Source organism: Sminthopsis crassicaudata, chromosome 3 (genome assembly GCF_048593235.1).
Source record: "Sminthopsis crassicaudata isolate SCR6 chromosome 3, ASM4859323v1, whole genome shotgun sequence".
NCBI lineage: Eukaryota > Metazoa > Chordata > Mammalia > Dasyuromorphia > Dasyuridae > Sminthopsis > Sminthopsis crassicaudata.
This window is the reverse complement of record NC_133619.1, coordinates 40,328,819-40,341,274: the sequence shown is the minus strand read 5'-3', so window position 1 is coordinate 40,341,274 and position 12,456 is coordinate 40,328,819. Positions and strand designations below refer to the sequence as shown.

Below are 12,456 nucleotides of genomic sequence, written 5' to 3'. Positions count from 1 at the left end.
GAGGGGTTCTGAAGCAGGGGGACAGGAGCTGAGGGAAGGCCAGGAGCACCAAAGCCAGCCATCAGGTGCTGGGCTGTGCTTGCAGGCAGACACGTTAGTCATTGTGCCCTGAGTAAGGGGGGAGGACAGATGTAAGAAGGGGGGCTTTAATGTGAATCATTCTGGGACCTCCTCTCCTGCCACCAAAAGGGAGTCCAAGGCCAAAAAGAGGGCAAATAACAAAAATTAGCCACTCACATTTAGGCAAGCTTAAAGATGCACAAAGAACTTACTGTAGCATGGTCCAGGGAGGTTTGTGCCCTTTGGAACTAAGGGGCTTGAATTTGGGCTCTGCAGCCTCCTGACCTGGTAAGTAACTTACCCCCTCAGGGCCTTAAAAGCCCTAATGAGGGATTTGGCCTCAATGGCGGTTCTGGATCTCTGATCTCCCCTGAATATCATTGTCATTGTTATCTCCATTTTACTGATGGAAAACCTGAATCTGGGAGGGTTAATGGGATTTGCTCAGGTTGTTGAAGCTGCCGTGTAAATGCAATGTGATGTACTTCTCTGGGCCTCAGTTTCCTTGTCAATAAAAACCAAGAGTTGGAATAGATGATTTCTAAAGATCCTTTCAACTCTAAATTAGTGGAATCATAGACTCTTTTTATTGTAGACTTGGATTAGAAGGGAATACTAGAAATTCTCTTCCAAGCATGTGTTAATAAATATTTAACAACTGGTTTTCAGGAAGAAAACAAACTGCACAAAACACATTTTTAAGTTTTGTTCTCATTATTAACATTTTCTCTATTGCTTTCTTAAGTCTAGACAACAACCAAAACAATAAATTGAGTCCTGAATTTTTGTGAAATGTCAATGCTCACATCAGATATTTAACAATCAGCTCTTTAGAACCTGTAGGAGCTGCTTCCAGCACTCCTGTGGGGAGAAAGGGCAATGAGGATATAGATTGTCATTCTGAAGATGAGGGAGGTGGGACGAGTAGGCATCTGGGTCCAAGAAATGTAGCATTTGTTCGTTAAACCTCTGGGCTCTGTCACTGAGAGTTGAGACAGAGCAGATCCTTTGGAAGGGGGATGTAGGTTTGAATGAGAAAAGGGATCCTGTTGGGATCCTGACTTGGAAGAGCAGAAATAGAGAAGACTTGGAGAGGGGTGTTAAGCCAGCTTAGGCTGAGCCATACAGAGGTCATCCAGAAACAGAGATGGGGAGGATATTGGTTCTAGGGAAGTGAGCCTGCACCCCCAAGAGCAACCCAGCTGCTTCACCTAAATTTGCTTCAGGCAAACCAATCTGGACAGAGACGGGAGAAAGAGCTTCTAGGGAGAGAAAGCCTACAATAGTAGAAAGGATAAGGGTTTGGAGACATCAATTTGCTACCTATGTGATTTGAGAATCATTTCAACTCTTAATGTCTCATCTAAAAAATGATGGGACTAAATTAAATGACCAATGAAATCCTGTCTAGATCTGGGTCTGGGATTCCCTTTTTGTGCCTCAGTTTGTTTCCACATATGAAAAATAATTTAACATCCCGGGGTTTTTTTGTTTTGTTTTTTTTTTAAAGGTTGATCAAATATTTTTTTTCCTAAATGTCAGTTTGTCTATTTGCCTTTTCTCTGCCCAGGCTGAGCTGAAGCTGGCAGGGAGCCAGGGGGGAACATTACTGTCATGCATCCGAGAACCAGCCAGCAAGAACCCCACCAGCAAGCTCAACCCTGATGAACTGGAGAACGTCCTGACTGTCGAAAGGTAGGCAAAGACAGATCTGCCCTGTACTCCTTCTGCTTCACCCTAGTGGCTTGATTGCTGCCAGTAGCATCAGTGGATTCTCCTTTAAAAAGAAAATCCTACCCTTTACTGAAAACACTAAGGCTGCTCATCCCCACATGGATTCTGGAATGGTAGGACCACCACTGACCCCCTCACTGAGGGCTTAAGAAAGACATGGAATGGTGAGGTCTCATCCTATCTGCCTTTCTTCTCTTTTTGTCTTGCTCCCTGAAAATCTCCAATTTGCTGAGGCAGTAATCACTACATTAGAGAGGCGGGAGTCTAGCAGCTCCCAAACCATGGAGGAAAAAGGGCAGCTAGGGAATGCCATAGTGCATGTAGCTCCAAGCCAATGGTCAGGAAGACTCATCATCACGAGTTCAGATGTGGCCTCAGACACTTATTAGCTGTATGATCCTAGGCAAGTCACTAGACCTCTTTTGCTTCAGTTTCCTCATCTATAAAATGAGCTGGTGAAGGAAATGGCAAACCACCCCAGTATCCTTGCCAAGAAAACCCCCAAACGGGATCACGAAGAGCTGAACACGACTGTAACAACTCAACAAAATAAGATCCTACATTTATATTGCACTTCATCTTGTTGGATTCGGCCCAAGGCTCTACTTTGGCAGTTCCCCAATTTTTTGGTTTCAGGACCCTAAAAATTATTAAGCCCACAAAGAGCTTTTGATTGGGTTGGTCATATCTATCAGTATTAGAAATTAAAACATAAATTTTAATGTATTAATTCAGTAAAATAAGTCCATTACATAGCAACATAAATAAAATCTTTTTTAAGTAAAATAATTTCTTCCAAAACAAAACAAAACAAAACAAAAAAAAACAGTGAGCCAAGTAGCATTGTTAGTATTCTTATAACTCTGTTTAATATCTGGTTAAATAGGTAATAGCTGGATTCTCCTATCTGCTTCTGTTTTTAATCTGTTATATTATGTTATTTTAGTTGAAGTATAAGGAAAATCTAGCCTGATACACAAAAGGGAGGAGGCTTTTGATAGGCAAATAACATCATAGTATTATGAAAATAGTTTTGACATCAAGTATCCCCTGGTGGTTCCTGGGAACTCCCAGGGATCCCCTTGAGAACCTTGGCTCTGCACATCAGGATTTGGTTGAATCTTGACTGTTCTCCTAGGTATTATTGATGGATGTCTTCCAGTTACAGACTTTAGGAAAATGCCATCTATGTCTCTACCTGTATAAGCTGGTTCTTCCCCTTTGCTTATCTTTCTGATGTACTCCCATTTCTTCCTTGTTTCCCTCTGCTCTTCATGAATCAGTCCACGAGGTAGAGCGGGAGTCAGTCATTATCAGAAATCCTCATCCTCACTGAAATTTTAGAAAATCATTTTCAAAAAACTTTTATTTTTCTCCTCATACCTTTTGGTTATTATTTTGCATTTCCAATTACACTTTGCAATCAATCTCCAATACCTTGAATGCCTTCTCTTAACTGAAAGTCCTGAATTGAATGTCTAAGTACAACGTTCTAACCAGGTCACATGGGGTAGCTTTCAATAATAATAACTTCTATATTTAAATACAGTTGCAAGATATCGGAATTAACCATTCAAATAATCCAAAATTCCTTAAGAAAAATAGTCTGAAAATTTTTCTACAGTGAATTCCAGTAACATCTATTTCTGGATATATACATGTGCATATACATATACATATACATATATATGTGTGTGTATATATATATAAAACACATATGCCCACACATACATATGTATATGTGTGTATGCATTGTACATAGATTTGTATGTGCATATATACATTTATGTATATGTACATATATCCACCAATGGATAAAAGGACTGCTATAGAAAAATGTAGATAAAAAATAAATCCCAAATTAATAATAGATGGAAAAATTACTCCAAAGGATCAGTAAGGTAGTCAGTTACTTAAGTTATGATTTCATTAAGGCTTCTCATGGCAGAGATATTGGATTGATTTGCCATTTCCTTCTCTAGTTTTACAAATGAACAATCTCTCTCTCTCTTTCTCTGTCTCTGTGTCTGTCTGTCTGCCTGTCTCTGTCTGTTTGTCTCTCTTTCTCTGTCTCTCTCTCTTTCTGTGTCTCTGTCCCTCTGTCTCTCTCTGTTTCTCTCTGTCTCTCTCTGTCTCTCTCTCACACACACACTCTCTCTCTCTCTCTCTCTCTCTCTCTCTCTCTCTCTCTCTCTCTCTCCTACCAGACATACCCCTATGTTGTTTTTTCAGTTCTTTCTTTGAGGTTCCTATGTCAGATTCTTCTCTCAAATTCCTATCTCTGAGACATTATACAGACCTACATGTATGTATATGTGTATATCTATATAAATACACATGTTTATATGGACATATATACACACATGTATCTATACACAGATCTACAGAGAGAGAGACCCCACAGATATAGATATGGGACCCTATATACATTTAAAGCTAAGTAAAGGGATAACACTTAATGGTCTCTAAAGTCTTTTCTAGATCTAAGTCTGTGGTCCTTCATCCTAAGTCCTAGGGTATACTTGATCCCAGGTTTAACCTTTACTTCTTGTATGGAAACTCAATTTCTTCATCTATAAAATAAGGACGATAATAGCATCTAGTTCAAAAATCTGTATTGGAGGAGGGCGCTAAAAAAGCCTTTGTAAGCCTTGAAGGCCCTAGAAATATGAGTAATTATATACAACTTTATAACAGGGGCAGGTAACACGTGTCTGTATGTTTTTAATCCCCGGTTGCCTCTGTTGGGAGTGAATGGACGCTAGCCCGCTGTCCCTCATCTGTTTCTCCTAGGTTACTAGTTCAGCTGGATGAGACAGAAAAGGCCTTTGACCAGTTCTGGACCAAGCATTACCTGAAGCTAAATCAATGCCTGCAGCTCCGGCACTTTGAGCATAATTTCCGAGAGGTATTTTTTTTCTCTCCCCTCCTTCTTTTGTAAACTGTAGAGCTTCTTTCTCCGGGGAGGGGCAATCTCTGGTGCTGAATTCTCCCCCACTCATTTCCCTTCTGAAGTGCTTGCTCACCCGCCAGACTCTGGATTCTCTTCTGAGACAGAGAGCCAAGATGTAGATTTGGAGCTGCAGAATGGAGTTCTTTGTCTGTAAAGGTTTTTGGCTAGAGGAGCCATGACATTCTTCCCAGCACTAGCCAAATCCACGATAACTGATTAGGCTCTTATTGTGTGCCCAGGAACTGTGGTATATAAATGCAAGCAGAAGAAAAGCTGGTTCTGCCTTCAGAATGAAAGCTAATGTAACACCCCAGTGTTACATCTGGAGAGTGAAAAGTTGTACACCGGTGGACCATCCTCCTTCCTTCCCAGGCACTCATTTGCAATATAGAATTAAGAAGGATGAAAAGAATATATGTTTTTATGACTTTTATTATGTTATTTATAAGCATAAAAAGAGATTAGCTCAAATGATGTTATTCTCCTCAGTGTTGGGGATTTGGGAGATTTCCCAGTGGAGGTGGTGACTGGGAAAACCTGCCAGTCTTCCTTCAGGACATGGAGAATTCTTTAAACTAATCTCCTCATAGATCATGGGCTCACAGAACTATAGCTGGAAAGTAACTCATTTTTACAGTTGAGGTAACTGTATCCCAGGGAGATGAAGTCACTGGCTCAGGGGGTCTCTAGAGTACACAGACATCTGTAGAATTCTCACTTGAAACATTGGGGGCAGTGATAAAGGGGAAAGGACATTGCTCTGGAGTTTATAAAACTCTGTATTTCTGGGTGGGTATATCTAGAGCCCTCAGTCTGAAGTCCTGGAGACCAGTGTTCAAATCCAGCCCTTGACATTTACTGACTAGATGATTCTGGATAAGTCCCTTCATCTCTGTCTCAGATTCCGCAAATGTGAAATGAGATAATAATAGCACCCATTTCCCAGGGTTGTCATAAGAAGCAAAGGAAACAGTAATTGTAAAGCATAAGAGACAGTATGATGTGATGGGAAGAGCGCTGATGTCTGAGTCAGTAACTCCTGATACCCAGCATGTAATCCTGGGGAGGTCCCTAATGTGTCACTGTCCCAGGAAACTCTCTAAAAGGCTAGGCTACAGAATGGGAGTTTCATCACCAGCGGCTCCTCCTGCCAGTGAAATCAGGTCCGGCACAATGCAGGTCCAGATGGATCGCATGCATCGACTTCTCTAAGCCTCATGTTCCTTATTATCTCTTTTCTGCAGCCATTGGCAGGCTGGTTGCTGGATTGCCCCACTCTGTTTTTCAGGTTAAACTGGCCCTGGATAGCCTCATGTGTGTACAGGCAAGATTCACAGTCATTGGGAACAGTGTGGCTCGTGTGGAACAGCTGCTGAAGGAGCGGAAGCATCTGGAGGAGAAAGGCCAGGTGGGTGAGAGAAATGCTGGCGCCTTGGGAACGGGTCAGCGATGGGCTGAGCTCTCCACAGGTCTGTCTGCAAGCCAGCAGCAGCTACTGCAATAATCCAAGATGTGAGGGGAGGAGAGCCTCCACCAGGATGGGGTAGGGGGCTGAGGAGAGAGCGGGGCATGATGGGGAGATGTTGGGAAGGGGAGATGTTGGAATGGTACAAATGGCACATCTGGGCAATTGGTGGAGATACCAGCGTTTCTAACCTGAGTGACTGACAAGATGGTAGTACCCTCAACAGTAATAAGGACGTTGGGAATAGGTTTAGGAGGAAAAATAATGTGCAGTTTTGGACATGTTGAGGTGAAGATGTCTACAAGACATCCACTTCAAATTTCCAACAGGTGATTATTGAATGTGACCATAATTGAGGAGACTAAATTAGATAGATAGATGAATGGATGGATGGATGGATGGATGGATGGATGGATGGATAGATGTGGAGAGAAATGAATGATAGATATAAATAAAGATAAATGATTGATAGATGTAGATACATTTGTATAGATGAATGAATGATAGAAAAATATATAGATGAATGATAGCTAGACAGACATTTAGATAGACAGATGATAGATAAATGGTTAGATAGATGGATGTGAAGATAGATGAATGGTAAAGATAAATGATTGATAGAACTAGAGACATTGATATAGATGAATGATAGCTAATCAGAATTCAGACACATGGACAGACAGGACAGATAAATAGATAGATGAGAAGGAATTTTTGCATGATTTCCATGATTTCTGATTTAGTCAGAGATGCTGTAGCTATCCACTAACTCTTGCATTTAATTGACAAGAATTATGTTCAGTGTGCTGAATGGACGTGACTATCATTTAACCAGTCACTTAACCAATCTGGTCCAATTTAACAAAATTTACTAAGCCCCTACTGTGTGCTAGAAGAGAAAAAGACAGAAATGGATGCCTTTGCCTTCAAGAAGCTTCCATTCTCCTTGGGGAAGCAGAAGTGAGTGAATCCATGGTGCATACAAAGTTTTACATATCCATATGCATGCATAGACTTATAGAGAAAGGTCTGGATTAATCCCCTCAGACTAGGAACCTCAGAAATGAGACTTTTTCAGCCCACCACGGGTCACTTCTGAGAGCAGGCTGCTTTTGACACTTGGATTCTGTTTCCCAGGAACCACTGGAGAAAGCCCAGTCCCTGGCAGTGACTGGTGACCAGCTTATCCAAAGCAACCACTATGCAGTGGACTCCATCCGGCCCAAGTGTGTGGAGCTCCGGCGCATCTGTGATGACTTCACCAACGAAGCCAAGAAGAAGTGCGACATTTTAGGGAAGGCCCTGGAAATGCATAAGCAGCTGGATGCGGTGAGCAGAGCTAAGAGCCCTTGTTCCCTGGGAGGCCTGCATGGGAACAAGAAAACAGTTTCCTAGGAAGGGTGGCGTGGAAAAAGAAATGCAGCCTTTGCTTTCAGCATCTTCCTGGTGTGGCTGACAACTCTCCACTCTTCCATGGGGCTAGCGGCCTTTGGGTCCCTGTTATCTGGAGGGTTGGAGTGAATCAGTCAGGAGAGCTTGCGGCTCACTAACTAGCTGTGTGATTCTGGGAAGATGACTTCATTCCTCCTGGTAACAACAGAGGGAAGCACTGGATTTGGGGGGAAAGGGGCTATATTCAAATCTTGCCTCTCTCACTTGCAATTTTTTCTTCATCTATAAAATTAAGGGGTGGGAGACAGGTAGATTAGATGGTCTCTGAGGCTCCTTCCAACCCTACATTTATGGTACAGTTTTTGAGCAAGTTATTTAACTTTGGGAATCAGTTTCTTTTCCTACAAAATGCACAGGTTAATTTTGAGGAGCCATATGTTCCTGTGAACAGCCCTGAGAATCTCCCAGATCAGAGGATTGTTGTAATCCTCCAATCCCACTTTAGTAGATCTTAATATGTTTTTTTCTTTCTTCCTTCCTTCCTTCCTTCCTTCCTTCCTTCCTTCCTTTCTTTCTTTGGCAATTGGGGTTAAGTGACTTGCCCAGGGTCACGCAGCTAGGAAGTAGAACTCAAGTCCTCCTGATTTCAGAACTGATGCTCTATCTACTGCACCAATTAGCTGCCCCAGTAGATTTTCTTTTAAGGGAGAAATAAAATTATTATTATTAGGTGTTTATTTTAATAAAAAATAATGCATCCAGGAGGAACAGAAATTGTGGAAATTAGCTGATTATTGTTGATTTCTGATATATATTTTTTTCCATTCTGGTATGTTTGGAAAATGAGTAGATGTGATATATATATACACATACATATATATATATATATATTTATTTATTTATTTTTATTTTTTTTAAAATGGAATTTATTGCCATATGGTTTTAAGGTTTGTGAAACATCTTACATTATTTCATTTGATTTTCACAATAATGGGGGAGTTGGAACAGGGTAGACAGTAGGAACTATGGAATTATTAATCCCAACTTACATATGAGGAAAGTAAATAGTAAATGTCTGAGGCTGGATTTGAACTCAGGTCTTCCTGCCTCTAATATGAGAGTTGTCCTTTTTATACCATAGGCAGGGCTGAAAAGTCACACCCTAGAGGCTGGTAACTAGGTGATACAGTGGATTGAGTTTGATGCCTGGGAGTTAGGAAAAAGTAAGTACAGTGCCTAGTACACAGTAAGGGATATAAAAATATCAGCTAGAGGTAGTAGCAGTAACAGTAGCAGCAGCAGCAGCAATAGCAGTTGTTGCTATAGTAATAGCAGCAGCAGCAGTAATAGTATCAGCAGCAGTAGTAGTAGTTGTTATAGCAGCAGCAGTAATAGTATTTGTTGCTGCTATTATTATAATGTAGTAGTAGCCAGAGGAGGAAAAGGAATAATAAGAGTAAGCAGTTTAATAAATGCTTTTTGTTTGATTATTTGAGTCACAATTTGAACCCAGGTCCTTTGATTTCAGAGCAGAATTTTAAATATATTTTTTTATTTAATATATTTGTGTGCTCATAATGGAAAGAAAAAAAAGTTAAATTTCAATGAGAAATTAGTGAAAATAAAGATTCAAAGATCACAGATCCCCTGGAATCTACCCCTAGATCCCTTGGGCATCTGTGGGTTCAGGTGCACCCCCTTCTACAGTCACCTCTGTCTCTGCTAAACGCTACTTCTCCCTTCTCTTCTTTTGACAGTCCCAGTGTTTCCATTCAAAGGGCTTTAACAATGTCCTAGTGTCCAGGGAGAAGAGATGCATCTGGAAAGCCTCTGGTGCTTGGGGTCTGAGCCTGCATAAGGTGTCGGACTCAGCAGGGACCCTTGGAGCCTGCAGCTCCAGCTGTTCCCCGGGCAGGACAGCAGTGAATCTGCCCCTGACTATGAATCAGTGTCCTCTGTCCTTCCCCGCCTCCATAGTGTCCTCCTTCCCCCTCCCTGGCCCTGGCCCAGCTGGCTCCTCTTCCCACAGGGGTGTCTCAAGTGGGTTCCTTCTAGTGCCTACTGATCCCCACAGAACTGGAGATGTACCAAAAGTCCGGCCAGTGGCTCCCAGAGGAGCTGAGTCATCACATATGTGCATCCTGAGAACTTTCCATCCCAGGCTTCAGAAATGTGTATTATTCCCCTAAAAATCAAATGCCCCAAAAGTTACTGAAATTCCCCTCTGTGTTCCCTTTGGTGCCAAACTGAGTCTGGCGCCTCAACGGGAATTTCAGAGTGTGACTCAAATGAACCTTAACCTTATTTATAATGGATAGAAAGAAAAGCCGGGGCTCGTTGTTACCAGATTTCCCATGATTATTATTTCTTAGTCATTATCCGTATCTTATATCTCCCCATTCAAATCTCTTTCCCCTCGGGGACAAAAAGTTTAATAATTAAACAATCTGCTCATGCTTATATAAGCATGTGTATATGTACCCACACAAATACATTATATAGATACAGTATACAAAAATGTAACAAAGCATATATAAATATATGTAAGTCAATCAATAAGCATTGATTAAGCACCTATTATGTGTCAGTATATACACAAGTGTGGATATGTACCCCATATATGTGAAGTCCGTATGTAAGCATCTACACAGTACACATATAAATATATCTATAATGTAGACCTATATAAAAATGAAAATACATATATATTACACTTATTAGTAATCTAAATATATATAAAGTTAATCAAAAAACATTTATTAAGCATCTACCATATGCCAGTATGTAAACAAGTATATATACGTACATACATGTATGTAAAAGTCCATATACAGGTCCATATAGAAGTATATCTATACCATAATATACATCTTTATAAAATATGTATCTAGGAGCAGTTGGTGCAATAGATTGAGCACCAGCCCTGAAGTCAGGAGGGCCTGAGTTCAAATCTGGTCTCAGACACTTAACACTTCCTAGCTGTGTGACCCTAAGCAAGTCATTTAACCCCAATTGCCTCAGCAAAATAAAATAAAATATGTATCTATAGTACACATATCAGCACACCTTTGTATGTAAAATTAATCATTTATTATGTATTTACTGTAAACACACATATAAAATCCATATATGTCCATTTAGTATATTTATATAATTCACAAAATAAGTATATATCTATATAAAAACAAAAATATAAACTGTATACATATCAGTACATCTAAATATGCATAAAGTTAATGGATAAACATTTATTAAGCACCTACTGTGTACCAATATATCAGGTCCTAGAGGATGCAAATACAAAGAATTAAACAGCCCTTACAGTTTAAAAAAATCCTTATTGTTATATTATATATTGTTATTATATATATATATATATATATATATATTGTTATAACTTGAAGTCTTCTGATGACTATTAAGTATTTCAAAGACTTGACATTTTGTTGCACAGTGAAGATTTCCATTACTCTCTAATCATTTTTGAGAGGGTCATCCCTGAGGCTAAACTGAGGATGAGCCTTAGTGGACTTAGCCAGACTCATGTGCTAAGGGTAGACAGGCAGATTGTTCACACCCAGGCCTGTCATTGAAGAATTTGAGGCTTGGTAAAATTGATTAAGTACTACCTGCTTCTACTGGTCCAAGCTTCCTGCCTCTATATACACATATTTCCATTCCACTTGTCTGCACATGTTAGGTGCTTTATAAATTAAATTTTAAAATAAAAAATATTAAATAAATTAAATAAATTTAAATGCCCCCATTGAATCAGGCTAATCAGTTTTATCATAGGGAAGTGACAAGGGAATTTATGTAGAAAGAAGTGTTCTCAGTGCAGATACCATCTATTGTTATCTTTTATATGCAAAAGGAAGCCAAATAAATGCAAATAAAAAGGTGAAAACTCCAGACCAGGAAGGAAAATGTCACTGAACTAAACATTCAATGCAGTAGACATTGTTTAAGTGTTTACTCTGTGCTAGGTAGAGTGCTAGGCACTACAGATACAAAAGCAAAGACAAAAATGAAATAGCTCCTACCCTCAAAAAGCTTACATTCTAACATATACATACAAAATTACATGTAACATCAGTCAGGAAATATTTATCAAGTACCATGTATAGGTTATCTCAGGAATGTGGTTCAAGATGCTGGTGATATAATTGAAAGCCTCAATTGGGCCCCTAATATACAATGGCAAAAAAAAAGAAAAGCTGAAAGTTCCTGCCCTCAAGAAGCTTACATTCTATTGGGAGAGACAACTTGAATATATAGAAATATATATAAAATTAATCAAGAAGCGTTTATTAAGCACCTAGCATCTGAAACTGACATTTGACCCCATATGGGGCCTTGTAACTGAAAATGGGAGTTACGAAATTATGATTTGTTATCAGTAAATGATTTGTATACCTGTTTTATATACGTATATAGTTGGGGTCATATAAAAATTTCTTAGGTAAAAAGGGATTGCAAGTGGAAACAGTTTAGGAAGCCCTACTCTAAAACATGGGAAGCCAAAAACACATTATATGCATATGAAATTATTTAGGAAGCATTTATCATATATAACACACAATATTGCACATGCACATGTAAAATTAATAAGCATTTATTAAGTACTTAATATGTACTTGATACTGGGGATACAAAGAAAAGATAAAAGTCTTTGCCCTCAAGTAGCTTATATTCAATTCAATTAGGGCAACATATATACATATATATATATAAGTATGCAAATTATGAACAAAGTTAATCCAAAATAATTTTAGGGAAGGGGGAGGAAACTAATAATTGGAGGGGAGGATCAGAAAAAGTCTCCTTAGAGTAAAATCTCAGCTTTGAAAGA

General features: G+C 39.5%; 1 protein-coding gene across 1 annotated transcript in view; it reads left to right on the top strand.

The window, feature by feature from the left end:
* The window catches only part of MCF2L2 (MCF.2 cell line derived transforming sequence-like 2), a 277,293-nt gene that overhangs the window by 74,777 nt on the left and 190,060 nt on the right, over window positions 1–12,456 (top strand). Inside the window, 4 exon segments of the mRNA XM_074301954.1 lie at window positions 1,631–1,755; window positions 4,588–4,702; window positions 6,036–6,155; window positions 7,350–7,541. Of these exon segments, the coding sequence (XP_074158055.1) occupies window positions 1,631–1,755; window positions 4,588–4,702; window positions 6,036–6,155; window positions 7,350–7,541 (552 nt within the window).